Genomic DNA, 22,085 nt, shown 5'->3' with positions numbered 1-22,085 from the left:
TTGCACGGCGATCAGCAAGTTCTCCAACACTCACTGTAAACTAGATACTTGCCCAACTACCTAATGAAATCCACCCCTGACCGCTTCATAGTAGACCTCACATCCCATCTAAATTACATGCTACAGCAAGGTCTCTTCCCTAAGGAAAATGGCAACCTACTACTCACCCCGATACCAAAAGACACCAAGAAAAAAAACAAATGAAATCACTAAATACCGTCCAGTAGCATCCATCCCATTGTCAGTCTACATGTCTAGCGCATTCGACATGGTAAACCACAATATATTAATAAGACTACTAGACAAGTTCGGGATTGGTGGAAACATACTTAGTTGGATCAAGGGTTTCCTAACCAGAAGAACATACCAAGTAAAATCAAACTCCAACATATCATCACCATGGAAAGCAGACTGCGAAGTACCACAAGGATCACTGCTATCACCGATCCTCTTCAACCTAATGATGACCCCTCTAGCCAAGTCCTTAGCCAACCAAGGCCTTAACCCCTTTATCTATGCAGACGATGTATACATTCCTTACAAATCTGAATTGACAGAAATCACCAACGAAATCACGATCAGTTTGAACATCATGGACTCTTGGGCAAATGCATTTCAACTAAAACTCAACAAAGAAAAAACACATTGTCTTATCCTCTCATCCCAACACAGCACGGACAACCCCACAATTAGCAACACCCCAGATTACACCCTCCGTATCTCAGACAGCCTAAAAATCCTCGGCGTCACATTGGACTGCAACCTAACACTAGAGAGCCAAGTGACATCCACAGCAAAGAAAATGTTCCACTCAATGTGGAAACTGAACCGCGTTAATCAATTCTTCCCGAGGGAAACATTTCGCAACCTGATACAATCAATGGTACTAAGCCACATAGACTACTGCAATGGAATTTATGCGGGATGCAAAGAACAAACATTAAAGAAATTCAGACCGTCAAAACACGGCAGCTAGGCTTATCTTCGGAAAAACGCGACCGCAACCTAACACTAGAGAGCCAAGTGACATCCACAGCAAAGAAAATGTTCCATTCAATGTGGAAACTGAAATGCATTAATCAATTCTTCCCGAGGGAAACATTTTGCAACCTGATACAATCAATGGTACTAAGCCACGTAGACTACTGCAATGGAATTTATGCGGGATGCAAAGAACAAACATTAAGAAATTCAGACCGCTCAAAACACGGCAGCTAGGCTTATCTTCAGAAGAACACGATTTTTTTTTTTGTTACATTTGTACCCCGCGCTTTCCCACTCATGGCAGGCTCAATGCAGCTTACATGGGGCAATGGAGGGTTAAGTGACTTGCCCAGAGTCACAAAGAGCTGCCTGTGCTGGGAATCGAACTCAGTTCCTCAGTTCCCCAGGACCAAAGTCCACCACCCTAACCACTAGGCCACTCCTCCACAAAAGCACAAAACCCCTCCGTGAAAAACTACACTGGCTCCCAATCAAAGAACGCATCGCCTTCAAAATATGCACCTTGGTTCACAAAATCATCTACGGAGAAGCCCCGAGTTACATGACAGTCTTGATCGACTTACCAATTAGAAATACATCTGAATCAACACGATCTTATGTAAATCTGCACTACCCAAGCTGCAAAGGACTCAAATACAAATCAACTTACGCTTCCAATTTCTCCTACATAGGCACACAACTGTGGAACGCTTTACCAAAAGCCTTGAAAACAACGTACCACCACCTAAACTTCCGGAAAAAACTAAAAACTAACCTGTTTAGAAAGGCATACCCCTACCAATCCACCATAAATGCCTGATCTCTGCAACACAACAAAACTAAAGTATGTAATGGACATAACACAACTTTTCCGTTGTATGATTCCCTAATGTGGCTGTGTCACATGTACTTTATCTTACCTCAACATCACTTTGTATTTGTTTACACAGGAGTCTGCAAATGCCTCTCCGGTACTATGTAAGCCACATTGAGCCTACAAATAGGTGGGAAAATGTGGGATACAAATGTAACAAATAAATAAACAAATGTGTAAATTTGGTGGAATTTGTATCTTTGATTGTGGTAACAAAAATATATTTGACAAAGTGGAGGTCATGAAATTTTTAGACCAACGGACACCATGCAAAACTTTGCTCTGCACATGTCGCAAACTGCTTTGCTCAGACCTTCATCCATAATTGTAAAGTATGTTCATACCGGACTTCTTTTATCCATTGCATTTAAACACTTCTAAACGAAAACAATCTGAGCCAATGGACCCACACAGCTGCACATCAATGCTCTGAGCCAATAAAGGAGAGAGAGAAGAGAGGCTGGACTGCCCCGCTAACCTTTTGTACATCATGAAGCTATGTGCCAATAAGGTTGAACGGGCCAGTCCTGCCTCTCTCCTTCATTGACTCAGAGCATTATGCAGCTGTATGGGTCATGTGGCTGAAGTGTTTCATATCTTGCAGAAGCAGCAAGAGCCAAAGAAACTGTTGTCAAGTAAGGCACACTCATGCGGTTTTAAACAGCTTACCAATTGCTGCCACAGTGCCAGTCAACAAAGGAACTGGAAGTTCAAAGGGAAGTTGAGACAGGATCAAAACCAAATGAGTATTCACTTATAGCGCAAGTATTATTTGTATTCAAATCACTATTCGGCCGAATACAAATGTATTCCGCGCCGAATCGGTTCAAATAAGAATATTCTGCACAGCTCCTCTAAGAATTAGGGTGCTTAAGATATATACTGTGAAAAAAGGCAGGACTTTTTTCCTAATGAACCACACGGCTTCTGATTTTTCCAGATTTAGTCTTAAGTGAATGGTAGGCCAGCCACATCAAGATACTTTATGCTGTCAAGGGCTTTTCTCTCTTGGGGTTCAAGCAGATACCAAAAGCTGGATGTCATCTGTGTACAAGAAGGAACTCACCCCATAAATGTGTCAAACTCTCTTGTGAAAAGCAACTTAAGAAACTAGAGAGTTATGTAATATGAGGCCATGCACTTTTGTGGATTGCAAAATGGTTAAATGGACAGTTATCCACATCAGGGGCAGCGAAACAACTTCATGTTTGAGGAGGGCCTAAGCTCCATTCCCAACCTCACCCTAAGCTTCACTCCAGATCCCACCCCAAAGAAAATAACACTAATTTGAATGTTTATTAGTATTAAAATTTAATGTACCGCTTAACTTACATAGAACAAAGTGGTTTACAATACATGCAAAAACTAATAAAAACAAAACCATAATACAAAATAAATTAAAATCTAATAAAAGGAACTCCAATGTTTTGATAGAAAGACCTAACACATACTCACAAGAGTCAAATACATTCCATTCCAATCCAAATTGTGCTCTGCAAAGAAGCTAGTGTATAATATTATCACCGTCTAGCTCAATAAGAAAGGCTTCCTTAAGTCTTCAACAAAATTTTAAACTTTTTACAATTCACTTCTGCATGAAGATAATTTGGGAGATGATTCCACAGAAAAGGTGCCAGATAAAAAAAAGGCTTTAGATCGGGTTGATTCCCGCTTAGCTTTTTTTTAATTTTTTTATTATTTTGTTTTAATTTTTATTTTAAAGAAGGTATTACTAATCTATGGTCCTGTAAAGATCTAAGAACCCTAATATGGGTATACAGAATAGTTGCTGAATGTAAGTAACTTGGTTGCTGACTGTAATATATCTTATGCACCAAAGTTAGCAACTTAAATTTGACTCTATAGAATACTTGAAGCCAATAAAATTTTAGAAATATGGAGTAATGTGATCAATTTTCAACCCTGACCTAGCAATCTAGCATTCTGCAACATTTGCAAATGTTTTAAGTTTTAATCTGAAATTTCAGCATTAACATTACCACAGTCTATTCTAGAAATGAATAATGCATAACATGTGAATGGTTTTCTCGTCAAAATAATGTCTAACTCCTTTGTTGACACATTTACATTGGCTTCTGGTGGAGGCCTGGATGGAGTTTAAACTTTGTATAATGACTTTTAATATCCTATATGGCAATATTCCTCTCTACATACAGGAGTTAATAGGATTCCCTAATTCTGGAAGGCTTAAGGATTCCCTAATTCTAGAAGGGTAAGGTTTCTAGGAATCCTTTATTATTATTATACTTTAGCCCGAGAAATATTTATTTGAAATCTGTATTTTCAACTACATTCCCATTTTTAGCAGCTCGAGTTTGGAATACTTTGCTGGCCTAATTAAGAACCTTAACTAATTACAGTCAATTCAGAAAGTCTCTAAAAACACTTTTGTTCAAGACATTTTTATCGTGTTAATTGTTGTACTGTATTATTATAATCTGCAATTCTTCAGGAACTGCCTGGATCTTCTTGATGCTGTAATCCGCACAGAACTTGGTGGTTGTTGCAGACTATAAGAATAAATTGTAATTGTAACTGATCGCAACAACCTCAGAGTGTAGAAACTTTTTTTTTTTTTTTTTTTTAACTTTGTGGTCATTGGAAGTCAGTTCAGAGTCAACTATAATCCCTAAATAACTAAATTTATCTACTGAGGGAATATGTTTTCCTAATAAAGGTTGGTATTGCACTAGGTTGACCCCCATGCCCTATAATTCAGCTTGTGACAGTTTTGTCAATATTTAGAAGAAGATGAAGCTCCTGCAATCATCGAGCCATCATCATTTATTCCATTCATTCGTCACATACAGCATCCCCCTCTGACTCTTTAGTCCCCTGACCTCATGCACCCTACATGATCCATCCTTAATCCTCTCTTCTTCCTCCCTCCAGTTCCAAAGTCTAATCTCCCAGTCCCTGTACAGTCCAGCAACTCCCACCCTGCCACAGTCCTCATGCTTTTTACTTTCATCAGGCAGCAAGCCAAAAACATACAGCATGCAATAGTGACAGCAGATAGTTTACGTTCTAGAACAGGAATATACAAGACCAGGGCTACCACAGGAACCTCTTCTGGCCCCAAGAGCTATAGGGCACTCTAATGCGTCCTGCCCTTTTGACGTACACTTCCAGCCCTGAGAACGCATCCTGCCTCCAAAGGAAGAGGTTCCTGCAGTGGGCATGGCCGTGCACATTCGTGTTTTACACTGTAGTATATGCTACCATCTGCTATTGCACCCTGTCTCTTCTAGGTCTGCTGCCTGATAAAGGTAAAGAGCAGGAGCAGCTGCGACAGGGAAGTGCTAGAGGGCAGCAGGTGTCAGGCACAACGCTAAGAAATCCGGGGGCAATGCCGGATTGCATGTTCAGTATTTTGGTGGTGCCATGGCATCTGTGGCTCTCTCCATTCTGACGCCTATAATTCACAGTGAAAAGGGTCTGTACTTGGACATGTGCTGTTTTAACATTCTTAAATGATCTGGAGATAAGACTGACGAAAGCAAGGTCATCAAATCTGTGGATGATACAAAATTATTCAAAGTTATTATGACAGGATTGTGAGGATTTGCAGAAGGAGCTTATGAGACTAGCAAATTAAATTTAATGTAGACAAATAGAAAGTGATGCACCAACTATAGGTACAAAATTTTGGGTTCTGAGTTAGGAGTCAGCACCAAAGAAAAAGATCTTGGAGGCGTTGTACATAATGCATTGAAATTTTTAGTCCAGTGTGCTGTGGCTGTTAAGTAAACACATAAAATGTTAGGGTTTATTCAAAGAAAGAGGGAGAATAAACCAAGTTCTGGTCACCTTTATCTCTAAAAGGATATAGTGCAACTAGAAAAGATTCAGAGAAGGGAAACAAAAAATAAACAGGCTGGGAACCCCCCCCCCCCCCCTTTATGAACTTTGAAAAGGTTAGATATCTTTAGCTTAGATGACAGAGGTGATGAGAGAAGTTTATAAAATCACAAGTAAGGAAGGAGAATTTTCTTGTCATGGCTCTCCATCCTCAGAAAAAGGTACAGTGGAACGAATTCCCTGTGGATTCCCATTCCTTTAGGGATTAAACAGGGGAATACTGAAGATGGTAGGATCTGAAAAATGAATCTGTTTTTAAGTGCTGAGGACTTCCTTGTAAGGGTACAATAGATGACTTATTTGAAGCAGGATAGAAACATCCTGCAGAAAATTTTGCATAATCTTGCAGCAGTGGTTAGACACATGGAGTCCAAAAATGGATGTTACCTGGACAAAACGGGCATGTCAAAGTTGAAACGTTTTTGGTGACAATCTTGCATGGAAGGACATAGGGAGGGAAGAATATATTTAGCAGGCAGTGGGCTCACTCCTAGATGTAAATCTTGCCCCCTTTTATGCCTCTTGCTAGAAGTAGAGAGAGGAGGTACTGTCTTTAATAGCTGTATGCTAGCTTTTTATGCATTTCAGCTGAAAAGCTCTGCTGGAAGCAGCTGAAATCTTTTTTCTGCCTCTTCTTCTTATCAAAGCTCTACTAATCTCTTTAAAATTTCTTGTTTAATGCTAGTATTCCAGAGATATTATCATTAAGACACTGATTTTTATGAATTTCATTGGAGCTAGGGATCACTGCCCTTTGGGGTATAGAGGAGTGGAAACTGTGCTGCAGTTATCACGGCCATTACTATTGTGTAGAGATCCTGTGGTGAGCTTCACCTGATGGCTGGAACTTGAGGACAGCAGTGCATTCTAAGTGCTTCACAGGTCCACAGACTTAGCTGCATTAGTGGTAACTCCCACAAGCACTGGAAACGTAGTCCTTGTAGACGCAAATAGTGCCTTTTGGTTTTTGTTATTGAGCCCCGCAGATAGTGGAGTCTTGGCCCACTGGGGAAGATGCTTTCTTTCAGACAGTATTTTCAGCCATAGGAGTTCTACCATCCTTTTATTTTTCTTGTGAGGGAAGAACAGAAATATCTTGTAGAGCTGGGTGGAATTTAAAGACCAGAGTTACAGAGGAACATTTGGGAGAGCAGAAAACCCATGCATGCTCAAGAGGCTCCACGTCCTGCAGTTCTGAACTTTGGAAGAACAGTTGTGCAACAGGATCTGTCAGAGGTGATGTCATCCATACGTGCGGGAGCATTTTCCCCTGCTTGTCCATGGATAAACCGAACCATCTCCCCCCAAAACCAATAAACTTCTACCCAAAACCAGATCACATCCACTAAGTGATAAACAGAGAACAAATTTTGGCCCACTCTCTTTAACAATAATAGTAAGTTGAATAGATATGCCATGATCTTCACAACTAACTCAAAGCTACAGAAATGTGATTGTTAGAAACAGGAACAAAACACAAGTGCCGCCAAAAACTAAGATGAAAACACCTCTTAAGTTTTTAAGAGAGCACTAAACAGAACACATGCTGGTGAAAAAAAAAGGCAGAATGTTTGGGCATAATTGGAATGCAGTGAAGGACTGCAAATTATCTTATTCAGGGTTCTCTTCTCAGTTCTCATCAAGCATAAAATATGAATATTCTTGATTTCTGCTAATCATAATTTTTTTTTAAATTTACCTCACACCTCTTCAGCAGTGGTTCAAGGTTGAGTTATTAGAACTAAATTTCCTGTAAAGACATAGAACTAAATTTTCTGTAAAGACATAGAACTGATTTTGAGCACAAGCTAAACTAGTTGTACGAGCAATGTATTTATCTGACAAACTATGGGCCCTGTTTACTAAGGTGCATTCTGTTTTTAGCACACACGCTAACCATGTAGGCGCCTGTAGGGATATTGTAGGCACATACATGGTTAACATGCATTAAAAATGTTAATGCGCCTACAACAGGGGCCTACATTTGTTGAAATTATATTATTGTGTCTGACACAAATTTTGTAGAGACCAATATAGCTATGAGCACTGGTTTACTTACTTTATTTGCATGATTTATAGCCCGCATACTCAGATATGATCATGGCATCATGGCAGGGTACGACAATTAGCAAAACAGAACAAGAAAAATAGACAAACTCAAATCAAAATTCTAGAAGATGGATGGGGCCAAAGAACTGCCAAGACAATACATGTAAACCAGAGCTTATGGCTACTTTAGAGCATTAAGTCTCCATAACACATAGTCCAGTAAAGTCTCATACATGTTAAATTTTGTTTCCTGGATCAAACATTACAAAATCCACACCATATTCTGGTCATGTATATGTTTATGCCTTATGATTTAGCTGATTTTTACGTATGTATGTTTTAACTAATTATGTAATTTTGTATGCAGTCTAGAATGCGTTACAAATTTTTTAAATACAACAAATAACGGAAGGTGCTGGTAGGGTTTAATCCACCAATAATTACAATACAATCATTATGGTTCATTTTCACAACAAATAAAGCAAGCTCACTGATTTGACAATTACAAATTTCATGATGCTTCAGTCTCAATGATCAGTAGGCAGTAAATAAAACTCCCCCAGTATCTGAAAGAGCACCTCAGATTGCACATAAAGAAAAGGGAGCCCAACAGCCATCAGCTGACACATGAAATAGGAGTCCAAGGGATTTTGTGCTACCTGGTGCCCGAATGAGGACATGGTGATGTGCACGTGCTGGCTTGTCCCTTTAATTTTGGCAAGGAGGCGGAGAGAATACTGCATGACCCTGCCCAACAAGGAACTGGCGCTACCTGGGGTCCTCTCTGCAGAGGCTGTTATGGAGTTTGCTTGTTCAGATTCTTCAGCAGCCATAGTATCCTTCCGGGGGCTTTTGTTCTCCTGTAAAAATCAAAGCATACACACTATTTTTAGTAAGCCCATCAGGATGACTGGAAAATTAAAAAAAAAACAAAACATATTTAAGAAAAGATAACGAAAACCAGTTAAGTGTTTGTGAGCACTGCATTCATAAGGTGGAAATTCGTATCCAGTATTTTCAGTGTAACATATGTACAATTGCAAGTGTTTTTAAGTTATTCCTCCACAATCATTGCAACGATTTCCAGTAAAATGATACCACTTGAAAATGCATTCTTGCCTTCTGCCACAGCCTTCAGATTCCAATAGCAGCTCAGGGGTAAATGTATTTATTATTTATTTTATTCCCAAAACTTGCTATACCACTCTGACTAGCAGAGCAGAGCGGTGTACAGGCTAAAACAAGGAACAGAAAAGGAAATCCATTAAAAATAGTAAAGTTTAACATCCATACCAAAAAGTAACTAAAGGAGAGGTGAAATCAAGATAAGGAAACAAAATAAAAAAAGCAATAAAGTAAAAATAAACAAAGTTAAAAGTAAAACAAAATGGTAGGTAGGTAGCTGGTGTCGATAGACAGTTCTTCCAAAAGCATGCTGAAAGAGCCATGTTTTTAACTCAATCTTAAAATTCTTGAGAGAGGAATTACTACGGAGGGATAAAGGAAGGGTATTCCAGGTATATGGGGAAAGAAAGAAAAAAAGCACTATAGCATGTGGATTCAGGATGAGCTGATTTTGGGCTAGGTAAGACCATTCTATGGTTATTAATTGACCTAAGGGTCCTAGGCAGTGCTTTTTTTGTAGAAAAAAAGGTGCCGGTACTCATTGTGGGCGGGGTCACCACATATGGCTCCACCCCTATGATAGCCACACCCACATTGGCCACACCCCTTATAGCAGCCATGGCGCATATAAACAGACATCATTGAAAATATACTAGTATAGGAGAAAAAAATAACATGATTTTTTTCATTATAAATAATTTCTGTAAGCTGCTACAGCTCCAGTATACCCAGTGCAAAATAAGACAACAGATGTAAACACTAAAATGAAATAAAATGATTTTTTCTACCTTTGTTGTCTGGTGACTTTGTTTTTCTATCCATATTGGTCCCAGCCTCTGATTCTGCTGCTCTCTATCTGTTCTCTTAACTCCATTTCTAGAGCTTCCTTTCCATTTATTTCTTTCCTTTCCTCTTCTTCATTTCTTGCCCTACATCCATAAGTAAAAGCTGGATCCTCCTCTGCGGAATTGACTGGAGGAGGTACAACATGGATCCAGCTTTTGCCTATTTTCTCCATCCAAGTGCAGTTTTTCTCCTCTCTTTCCTTTCCCTCATCTCCATCCATGTGCATCTTCTTTTTTTCTTTCCTCCGCTCAATCCATGTCCAGCATTTCTCCTCTCTCTTCCCTCCCCTGTATTCATATAAAGAAATAATTCTCTCTCCCCTCTCCTCCATCCAAGTGCATTTCTCCTCTCTCCCCGCCAACTCCTCCATCCATCCATGTCCAGCAATTCTCCTCTATCTCCTGCTCTCCTCTCCATCCATGTCCAGCATGTCTCCTCTCTCCCCTGCTCTCCCCTCCCATGTCCAGCGATTCTCCTCTGTCCTCCCCTGCCATCCATGACCAGCCATTCTCCTCTGTCCCCTGTCCTCCCCTGCCATCCATGACCAGCCATTCTTCTGTGCTCCGTCCTCCCCTGCCATCCGTGACCAGCTATTCTTCTCTGCCCCCTGTCCTCCCCTGCCATCTGTGACCAGCCATTCTTCTGTGCTCCGTCCTCCCCTGCCATCCGTGACCAGCCATTCTTCTGTGCTCCGTCCTCCCCTGCCATCCGTGACCAGCTATTCTTCTCTGCCCCCTGTCCTCCCCTGCCATCCGTGACCAACCATTCTTCTGTGCTCCGTCCTCCCCTGCCATCCGTGACCAGCCATTCTTCTCTGCTCCGTCCTCCCCTGCCATCCGTGACCAGCCATTCTTCTCTGCCCCCTGTCCTCCCCTGCCATCTGTGACCAGCCATTCTTCTCTGCTCCGTCCGCCCCTGCCATCCGCGACCAGCTATTCTTCTCTGCCCCCTGTCCTCCCCTGCCATCCGTGACCAGCCATTCTTCTGTGCTCCGTCCTCCCCTGCCATCCGTGACCAGCTATTCTTCTCTGCCCCCTGTCCTCCCCTGCCATCTGTGACCAGCCATTCTTCTGTGCTCCGTCCTCCCCTGCCATCCGTGACCAGCCATTCTTCTGTGCTCCGTCCTCCCCTGCCATCCGTGACCAGCTATTCTTCTCTGCCCCCTGTCCTCCCCTGCCATCCGTGACCAACCATTCTTCTGTGCTCCGTCCTCCCCTGCCATCCGTGACCAGCCATTCTTCTCTGCTCCGTCCTCCCCTGCCATCCGTGACCAGCCATTCTTCTCTGCCCCCTGTCCTCCCCTGCCATCTGTGACCAGCCATTCTTCTCTGCTCCGTCCGCCCCTGCCATCCGCGACCAGCTATTCTTCTCTGCCCCCTGTCCTCCCCTGCCATCCGTGACCAGCCATTCTTCTGTGCTCCGTCCTCCCCTGCCATCCGTGACCAGCTATTCTTCTCTGCCCCCTGTCCTCCCCTGCCATTCGTGACCAACCATTCTTCTGTGCTCCGTCCTCCCCTGCCATCCGTGACCAGCCATTCTTCTGTGCTCCGTCCTCCCCTGCCATCCGTGACCAGCCATTCTTCTCTGCTCCCTGTCCTCCCCTGCCATCCGCGACCCATTCTTCTCTGCCCCCTGTCCTCCCCTGCCATCCGCGACCCATTCTTCTCTGCCCCCTGTCCTCCCCTGCCATCTGTGACCAGCCATTCTTCTCTGCTCCATCCTCCCCTGCCATCCGCGACCCATTCTTCTCTGCCCCCCTGTCCTCCCCTGCCATCCATGTCCACTGATTATCCTCTCTCTCCCCTCCCCTCTCCTTCATGTCCAGCAATTTTCTCTTCCCTGCCCTCCCCTTCTTCTCCAGCCCCAGCATCAGACCCTCAGCCCCAAACCTCAGCGTCTGTCCTTGGTCCCTTTTTCTCCCAGCCACAGAGTCAGACTCTTCTCCCTAAATCAGCTCCCTTCTCCCAGCCCCAGCAAAATACCCTTCTCTCTCCTCAACCCCTAGCGCCCAGCATGTGCCCTGTTCTCCCATCCCCAGGGTCTGCCATTCATCCAACCCCCACATCAGACCTTCTCCCCACCCGACGTCGAGATCCAGTGTCCCTGCCCCAGCTGCCCGCCCTCTGTGCTTCCCGACAGCCCTGCTTTCCGGTCCAAACCTCCCCCCCCCCCCCCCGCGACGCGTTTCAATCTTTTATTTATTTTTTTTACTTGCAGTCACAGCGCCGGCGTTGTTGAGAGGACCAGGCTCGCCTCCTCATGCTTTCCTTCCCTTCGCTGTTCCGATTCGCTGCCTCTCAGTGTCCCGCCTTCCTGTGATGTGTTTCCTGTTTCCGCGAAGGCGGGACACTGAGAGGCAGCGAATCGGAACAGCGAAGGGAAGGAAAGCATGAGGAGGCGAGCCTGGTCCTCTCAACAACGCCGGCGCTGTGACTGCAAGTAAAAAAAATAAATAAAAGATTGAAACGCGTCGCGGGGGGGGGGGGGAGGTTTGGATCGGAAAGCAGGGCTGTCGGGAAGGAAAGAGGGCGGGCAGCTGGGGCAGGGGCGCTGGATCTCGACGGGCGGCAGGAACGCAACTCAGGAACCCTAGGGAAAAAAGGTGCCGGTACGCCGTACCGGCGCGTACCGGCACAAAAAAAGCACTGGTCCTAGGAGGACAGTATGGAATAGTGAAACAAGACAAATAGTCTGGAGTACCAAATCAAACAACCTTAAATGCAAGCAGCGAAACTTTATATGTTATTCGCTTCTACATGGGGAGCCAGTGAAATTTCTTCAGCAGAGGTGATATATGATCTGAACAGTGTGCCTGACGTAGTAATCTTATGGCTGTATTCTGAAGTGTCCATAGTCTTCGCAAAGTAGAAAACCTGCGTAAATATTACAATGGTCTAGTTGGGAAGTAAATTAAGAAAGAATCAATGCATGGAACTTTGGGGTGTCAAATAAATTACGGATTGCCCTCAATTGTCAAAACACCATGAAACTAATCTTGGTTAAATGAGATATTTGAGGCAGAGATGATAGAGAAGAGTCAAGAATTACACCCAAATATCAGAAGCTGGATACAGAAATGATTAATGTCCCAAAAAAAGTGACTGGAAGTGGAGACAACAAGGGTGTACCAGAAAACCAACATTCAACAGTTTATCAGCATTAATTGATGTTCCTTGAGCCAGTCAGCAACAGACTCAAGGCAGGCATGAAGAAAAGCATAGGAATGTGAAGATGGGGAAGTAGGGTACAAAATTAAGATGATATCTGCGTAGAAATAAGCTGAAACCCCAAAATATTGAATGAGGACTCAGAAAAAGATTGAAGAGAAGCGATGAAAGTATTGAACCCTGTGGTACTCCTCTACGTATAACCTTATGTGCAGGAACAGTGTCAGAAAACACTACCTTGAAAGAACGATGAGATAAAAAAAAGAAAAGAAAAGAAAAGAGATGAACCATGTTAAAACTGTACCGGAGACACCCAGTGAAGACAAGTGTGTAAGTAGGAGAAAATGATTCACCAGACTGAAGGCTGCAGAGACAGCTAAAGAAATAGCTAGTACAGTACTGTGACAATCAAAATGTGAATGAAGCTCACTAATTAGGGCAGTCAAAATGGTTTCTGTACTGTGATGTGTTCAAAATCCTGATTGTCATGAGTGCAAGGCCAATACTTTTTCTGGAAAGGATAAAAGGTGGGTGAATACTGCTTTCACAAGAACCATAGACAAAGCAAAGGTCAGAGACAGGGTGATATTGGCTAAGAATAGTAGGGTCTAGAGATGGTTTCTTCAAAACAGGTTTATAGCCTTTTCCCAAAGATCAAGGACTTGACCCATTGATAAACTGATGGTAATCAAAGATAATGTTGGCAACAAATTTAACTCTGGTATCCTGACCCAAGAAGAGGGAAGGGGGATCAAATGCACAATAAGTTGGTTTCATTGATGCTATAGTTTTTTGTAAAGAAAAAAGGGTAGGAATTTCAAAATATGACCACTAAGTTGTTCCTACTTGAGAATGATGATCATTTAAAGGTGGCATAGGAATCAATGGAGCTGCAAAGGTCCTTGCCATGTTATCTATCTTATCAGTAAAGAACTGTGAAAGTGATTCCACTGATGGTGACATCAGAACTGTATTATTAGTTTGACTTGATGTAAACTGTTTATTAATGGAGAAAAGATCTTTCAACGGATTAGAGGATGTTAGAAGCTTTTTGGCAATGAATCCTCTTTTTTCTCTCTTTCAATAATTAAAGTCGCGGTGTAGTTCGCGGTATTTCTGGCGAGAAGCAGAAGATTTAGATTTTCTCTATAGTATTTCAGCATGGCGATACTGGCGCTTGATTTGCTGTAGGGTAGGCGAGTATCAAGAGCTTCTAGTAGCGGAACTACGTTGATGAAAAAATTCTAGGAGCAACCTTGTCCAGACACTAGGTCAGAATAGAATGTCAAGACTCTACCTGGTCATTAAATGGTTTGCTCGAAAAATATTAAAAGGTGAAGGAGAAAGTGAGGGTACATCAAGCTTGGAGAGGGCTCTGGACCAATAACCAGAAGGTGGTGATGAGACTGCCGGAGAAGGCAATCAGAGACAGAAGAGAATAAGATAATGGCCAGACAGATGTTAGAAAATAAGCAGTATATTTTGCAAATTAAAATGATGTAAATTCCATTTTTGGCTGAGGGAAAAGGGAAATCAGATATTGCTGGTGTCTTAGCTCTCCCCACTGGTGCAAGTGCCCCCCCCCCCCCCCCCACTGGGTACAAGAAAATGACACCAAGGAAACAGAACCTTACATAAAAGTCTTTTGCCGTAGTGGTGCTATAATATGGCAGCTCCCCCCACTGGTGCAAGTGCCCCCCGCCCCCACTGGATACAAGAAAATGACGCCAAGGAAACAAAACCTTACATAAAAATCTTTTGCCTTAGTGGTGCTATAATATGGCAGCATGTGCCGAAGCAGCATGTTAAAGGAGAACAACCATCCTGATAAAATTCAGAAGCATAATATGCCAAGGACAAAACCTATTACTACTATAATTTGACTTGTTAAGTGCGTTTGATCTAGTAGACCACACCACACTAATGACACTGCTCGAAAACATAGGAATCAGTGGTGCTGTGGCAACATGGTTCAATGGCTTCCTAAAGACCAGATCCTACATTGTAAAGATGTCCAGCCAAACATCAGCCTCATGGATCTCTGAGTCCAGGATACCTCAGGGATTGCCAAAATCACCAATATTGTTCAATGTAATGACGGCATCACTCGGAAAAAAAAATGGAATTAATGGGGTTCAACCCATTTATATATGCAGATGACGTTACCATCTTCATACCTTTCCAAAACAATATCACAAACATACAGGACAAAACAAAAAAAGGATTGGACCTCATGGAAGAATGGGCAGCAACTTTCAAACTCAAACTGAAGAGAGACAAAACCAAATTCCTAGTACTATCCAGCCCACACAACTCCACTTCCTACCAAAAATTCACAATCAACCAACAAACATACCACATCGAAACACAACTTAAAATACTAGGAATCATTCTCGACAAACACCTAACACTGAACAACCAAATATCAGCAGTATCATCAAAATGCTTCAGAACACTATGGAAACAGAAGAATAAAAGACTATTTCCCTAGACAATCTTTCCGAATTCTGGTCCAATCAACGCAACTATCGCAACTAGACTACTGCAATTCAGCATACTTAGGGGGCAAGGAAAACACACTAAAATCACTGCAAACAAACACAAGCCCTGGGAGGTTGGGGGGGAAAGGGGGGGAAACGAGAGGGGGGGAAGGAAGGGGGAGAGGGGGGAACAAGAGGGGGGAAGAGAGGGGGGAAAGGAGGGAGGGGTCCTAGGAAAGTACTACTACTACTATTTAGCATTTCTATAGCGCTGCAAGGCGTACGCAGCGCTGCACAAACATAGAAGACAGTCCCTGCTCAAAGAGCTTACAATCTAATAGACAAAAAATAAAGTAAGCAAATCAAATCAATTAATGTGTACAGGAAGAAAGAGAGGAGGGTAGGTGGAGGTGAGTGGTTACAAGTGGTTACGAGTCAAAAGCAATGTTAAAGAGGTGGGCTTTCAGTCTACATTTAAAGATGGCCAAGGATGGGGCAAGACGTAGGGGCTCAGGAAGTTTATTTCAGGCGTAGGGTTCAGCAAGACAGAAGGCGCGAAGTCTGGAGTTGGCAGTAGTGGAGAAGGGAACAGATAAGAAGGATTTATCCATGGAGCGGAGTACATGGGAAGGGGTGTAGGGAAGGACGAGTGTGGAGAGATACTGGGGAGCAGCAGAGTGAGTACATTTATAGGTTAGTAGAAGAAGTTTGAACAGGATGCGAAAACGGATAGGGAGCCAGTGAAGCGACATGAGGAGAGGGGTAGTATGAGTAAAGCGACCCTGGCAGAAGACGAGACGGGCAGCAGAGATTTGAACCGATTGGAGAGGGGAGAGGTGACTAAGAGGGAGGCCAGCAAGAAGCAGATTGCAGTAGTCTAAACAAGAGGTGACAAGGATGTGGATGATGGTTTTGGTAGAGTGCTCGGAAAAAAAGGGGCAGATTTTACGGATGTTGTAAAGAAAGAAACAACAGGTCTTGGCGATCTGCTGGATAAAAGCAGATAAGGAGAGAGAAGAATCAAAGATGACCCCAAGGTTTCGAGCTGAGGAGAAAGGGAGAATGAGAGAGCCATCAATAGAAATAGAAAAAGGGGGGCGTGGGGAGGTGGGTTTGGGGGGAAAAATGAGATGCTCGGTTTTGGTCATGTTTAATTTTAGGTGGCGTTGAGACATCCACACAGCAATGTCAGACAAGCACGCTGAAACTTTGGTTTGGATGCAAGGTGAGACATCAGGGGTAGAAAGGTAGATTAAGGAGGGATTAAGGAGGATTTGGGGATAAAAGCCTAACTATGACGACATAGAGAGAGGAACACATTTGAATGCAGTGCACAATGAGTAAGAATACACGGTTAAGTTTGTTATCACTAATCAGTTGAAGAATAATATATTTAGAGGGGGAAGGTGGGGGGTTATATTTGTTAAAAAACTGGATGACAAAAGGTAACAATATTTCTATTGCGTGTATTGTTATAACTATCTATCAGTAAATGCACAGCTTTGGATGTATGTATCTGGAATTGTCACCAATAAACATTATTGAAACATAAAAATCGCACACAAATAAAAAAAAAATCACTGCAAACAGTCCAAAACACGGCAGCAACACTGATTTTCAAGAAATCAAAATATGAAAGAGCAACACTGCTGCTTGAAACATTACATTGATTGGCTACCAGCCAAGGCAAGGATATTTTTTCAAAGCAAGCACCCGAATTTATGCTTAACATGCCCAGAAAACAGAAACTACCTACTCCTACATCTACCCAACTGCAAAAACACCATCTACAAAACTATCTACACAGCAGGATTTAGCTACCTGGGTTCCAAATAGTGGAACTCGATACCAAAAACCATAAGAAGCACCACAAATCTCCTCCAATTCAGAAATGAAAACCTACCTCTTCAAAAAATTGTACAGCTAAATCACAAAGATATTGTCACCTTCCTTTCAAATTTACCTCTTCAAAAACTATATGAATAAATACCACCAAAACTCTACAACTGAACACAAAAGTTACCACTACCTTTTCCATTTCAAATCTTCAAAATCTCTACGAATAACCACACGAACTATAGATGCCCTCTCCACATTGCACAACACTATTGTAAATCCACCAAAAAGTAAATTGTAAGCCACTTTGAACCGAAACTTGTTATTGGATAATAGTGGGATACAAGAATGCATGCATGCATGCATAAATAAATAAATAAAATTATGCCCAGCTCTAGTGTTATAGCTATGTATGTCTCCTTGGGGTTTCTGTTTCTTATTTTTCCTATTAGCATATTGTATGGCTTTCCTATTCCAGTGGTCACTAGTCAATGTTATGATTACTCCCCCACAATGGTGACACCCATGTCAAGTAAGACTGGTGACCTTATCCCCTGCATGCATTAGGTATGGAGCTCCTTTCAGTCAGCAGCCTTTCACCTTCAGTGATCTTTTTAAAGCAGGGGTCCTCAAATCCAGTCCTTGAGGTCCACAACCCAGCCTGGTTTTCAGGATTTCCACAATGAATATGTATGAGATCTATTTGTATGCAAATAGAAGTGAACATAAATATCTTGTATATATTCATTGTGGAAATCCTGAAAACCAGGTTGGCTGCGGACTTCGAGGACCAGATTTGAGGACCCTTGTTCTAAAGGAATGCTTAATATAAATGTCCCTAAAAAGGAAAGTATCTCTAGTCCCTGACCTTATCACTATTCATCATTACTCTGTTTTTACTGAAACTTGGCTTAAGCCAGGCAACGACACTGTGCTTCTCCAAGCTGCTCCAGAGGGTTTTACCTAATTGGCTAAACATTAGTCCAGCAAGCAATGGGGGAGGGGGGTGCATCACAGTGTAGGACAAATGCCTACACATTATGTGTCCTCTCTGGACATGAACTATTATGAGGCTCTCCTTAATTATCTGGATTTGTCGGAATGTTTTATTTCTCATCTCTCTCCACCCTCACTATCAGCAGTTTGGTGGAAAAGACTTCAGGCTTCTTACTAAAAGATCTGCACCCTAGAAGACTTCAATCTTCATTTTGATGCATTGGTAACCTCTCATGAGAAGGAATGCATTCTTTTGACAGAATCATAGATTTTTCTTCAATGAATTCAATTCGATCCTCCAAACAGCAAGCAGGTCAGACACTAGATTTTTTTTTCTCTTGGGTTTGGATTCAGTTCCATACCAAGGTCCTTTCCTTTACCTCTGTTCTGGATGGATAATTTCTTTATCAGTTAAGTTTTCATTCTATTAATTTTTTCCAACAGCAAATTTGCTAAGCATTCCAGGGATTTGAAATCATTGGATCCTGCAAAAGTTGCTAGTGCCTATCAAGCTTCCCTTTTCACCCTTCCTCCTCCTACCATCGATGACCAGGTTCACTTGATATGTACCTATTCTCTTGAGCAGATGCCCTTTAAGCTTTCAACATCATGGCTTGCTTAAGGGTTTTCACATTTAACATGGTAAATGACAACAGATAAAGATTTGCATTGGCCATCCAGTCTGTCAACAGTCACATTCAATTATCAAATTGTTATTGAAACAACAGTAATATCACAACATTTTATTCTCTAAGTTCCACTTTACAATGTCTTCCCTCCCCCACTGAGAGATACAGAACCCACACTCAAAGCATATATGTATGTGGTATAAAAAAATACACATACTTGATCCTGATCCATCCTTGCCATTTTCAGGGTTCAAACCATTTGGGAAAAAGAAAAAAAGAAGTCTGCCCTGCACTGGCCCTATTTCACAACTACTGGAAACTCACTCCAGCCCATCCTGACCCATCTTGCCTTTTGCAGGTCACAGACCATAGAAGTCTATCCAGCATTGTCCTCACATTCCAACTACCGGACTTGCCATCGAAGCACTCTCCAGCACATCCTAAACTGTCTTGCAACATACAGGACACAGACTGTAGATGTCCATCCAGCATTAGACTCATTTCCCAACTGCTAGAGCTGCCACTGAAGACCATCCTTATCTGTCTTGCCATATATGGGACAGACCGTAGAAGTCTGGCTGGCACTGGCTTCACTTTCCCACTGCAAGAACTACCATCTAAATACCACTCCTGCCCATCATAAATGTTGATATGTTAAGTTTTGTTTTTATACTACCCTCTTTTTATTTAGGGATCCTTTGTGTCTATCACATGCATTTTTGAATTCCATCACTATTTTTGTCTTCACTCCTACCATCAGGCAGGCCTGAAAGGCTGAATGGACATAGAGAAGTTGAATCGACATGGAGAAGTATCAAGACCTCTATTGTGCTTTTTTGTATATAAGACAGTGTCAAAACTGCTGAGGAAACCTATCACTCCAGACTGATAGCTTAATGTGACAAGTCCACAAAGAAATTATTTAAACTTGTGACAGCACTGACATCTTTTGCATAGTCTATTCCATCCTTGCCCCTATCCTAATGTTCTTGCCACCTTCTTCAAACAAAAAATCCTAGATCTATTTGCTAAAACTAAGTATCTGGCAGTTATTGAAAGTCAAAGTCCACTGCAATTGCTGTTCCCATACTTATAATTCTAAAATCTGGATTATTAACAAGTTTTGTCATTGGACTTAATCATTACTACAGATGTTACAACAGATTTAGTAACTAATATCTCAAAGACGTCTTCTTTTAACCTTACGAATGGGCCACGGAAAATAAAGGAAGCTTTAAATGGCTGAAAAACCTAACTATAATGATTAAAAGGAATTGAGAAGGGCTCCCACGTGAGAGGGACCAGTAAAGAAAATTCTGACGTGAGCTCCATTCCTGAGCAGGCTCCATCGAGATGAGACACAAGATTATTCTATCCTGCTTGTCCATGAAGAAAGCATTATACATATACATAGAAAAATCCCAAATTTCTTTAAAAAAAAAATAATATATTCGGCACAGCACTGAACGTGTAGCTGCTTTTTGAATACTGACCTGCCAGTATTTAGAGGATGATTTTTTTTTTCAAATTTAGACTAGAATGGAAGATCCAAGATGGCATTTAGTCATGTTGCGATGTCAAATTCATGGAGTAGCCTAACTGGTGGTTTTTTTACTTCTTTTGCTGAGCTGCTATTATTAAAAAGAAACCCAATATGGGAACACTTAAAACCTATACCTTCAAGTCTAGTCTGCTGGTCGTTAGACCTGATCGATTTGTGACTCAGTACAGGGGACGACTCTCCCCCAAAACATCCTGGGGCAGAGAGAGCAGTCCAGGTGCAGTACTGCTCTGTTTGGATGATGAATCTGTATAGAGTTCAAGGGCACAAAGAGCACAGCAGTGCTATCTGGAAGGTATGTATTGTGAGACAATGGAGTGCAAGCACACCCCGTTTCACTGATTTACAGTACAGAGCACCACAGTGAAGTGGGGATATACAACACTGCTGGAGTGATGGCAAGTGTGGAGTGGCACATGGTACAAATTAGTGGAGTAGAGGAAGTCTCAGGTGTTATTGTCCAGTAGGTGCAGGAACATCAGAGGCCATAACTGTTTTAATTGTTGATGCATAAACTTCGAAATATAGAAGGAGTGAGCTGGACTACAGTAATGATATCTGTAGCTCCAATACATCAGTAATCTGAATAGGAGCGAGTGCTGTTTAAGTATAGACCATCACAGTAGAAGAGAAATAGTTGGCTACCATAAAACTGGAACTTCAAATTTCTGGACTGCAAAGGGGAGTTTGTGCATTGTACTTAACACACCTCAAGGAGGCAGGCATTAAATGCATCTGCACTAATCGAAAATAAACTTAACACAAGGTAAAGAAAATTTCTGCGTGGTAAATGCATGCTGGACATACCTCCAACAGTTAGTGCACAGTATCTGCACTTACCACATTTTAGTAAACAGACTCCTTAACGAGACAGAGTCAAACGTTTCTGTTCAAGATTCAACACTGAAGAATATTATTGTTAAAAAAAAGTTCACAGAATCAACTTTTGGATTTGCAATTAAATTATTCAAGGATTAAATATATTTTAGTTTTCTTTCTCCTATGTGAGAAAGAGCCTATGTGAGTCTGACATAATTATGATGGATTATAATTCCATGTGTTTTTACTATTTCTTGCCTCTCAATTACTATTGGTTGTCTCTCTGTGCACTAGGGGCCTACACAGAAATAAATTTAGAATTTTGTTTAGGGCTGCACTTCACAGTTAACTCTGTGATTAATGCATAAGATCATTAAACACTTTTAAAAAAAACATTAATTGCAATTAAAAAAAACTAATCACATTGCAGTGTCTCGTGTCTCCTCCAAACATCTCTTCTGCTCTCTTATTTATTTATTTATTGCATTTGTAGCCCACATTTTCCCACCACTTTGCAGGCTCAATGTGGCTTACAATGTATTGTTATTGGTAGATGATAGATTGGGAGAAAACAGTTAGTGTTACATAAAGAATAGCGTAATCAAAATTTAAACAAGCAGATAGAAGCTATCTATCGTTATTGGTACTACTACTACTATTAAACATTTCTATAGCGCTACTAGACTTGCGCAGCGCTGTACAAATTAACATGAAAATATAGTCCCTGCTCAACAGAGCTTACAATCTAAATTGGACAGACGAACAGACAGCTAGGGGTGGGGAAATTGCAGTGGTAGGGAGGGGTGATAAGTGAGGGTGTTGAGTAAGAGAGTCATG

The 22,085-nt window shown here is 41.8% G+C and overlaps 1 protein-coding gene across 2 annotated transcripts in view; it reads right to left on the bottom strand.

Moving 5' to 3' along the window:
- The window catches only part of MICAL3 (microtubule associated monooxygenase, calponin and LIM domain containing 3), a 441,368-nt gene that overhangs the window by 205,385 nt on the left and 213,898 nt on the right, over positions 1 to 22,085 (bottom strand). For both annotated transcript variants that reach the window (XM_030213784.1, XM_030213786.1), the window contains one exon: positions 8,562 to 8,649. In XM_030213784.1, the coding sequence (XP_030069644.1) occupies positions 8,562 to 8,649 (88 nt within the window). The remainder of the gene's footprint in view (positions 1 to 8,561; positions 8,650 to 22,085) is intronic.

This window comes from Microcaecilia unicolor, chromosome 9 (assembly GCF_901765095.1).
Source record: "Microcaecilia unicolor chromosome 9, aMicUni1.1, whole genome shotgun sequence".
Classification (NCBI taxonomy): Eukaryota; Metazoa; Chordata; class Amphibia; order Gymnophiona; family Siphonopidae; genus Microcaecilia; species Microcaecilia unicolor.
The sequence above is the reverse complement of the archived record's forward strand: the minus strand, read 5'-3'. Positions and strand labels throughout refer to the sequence as shown.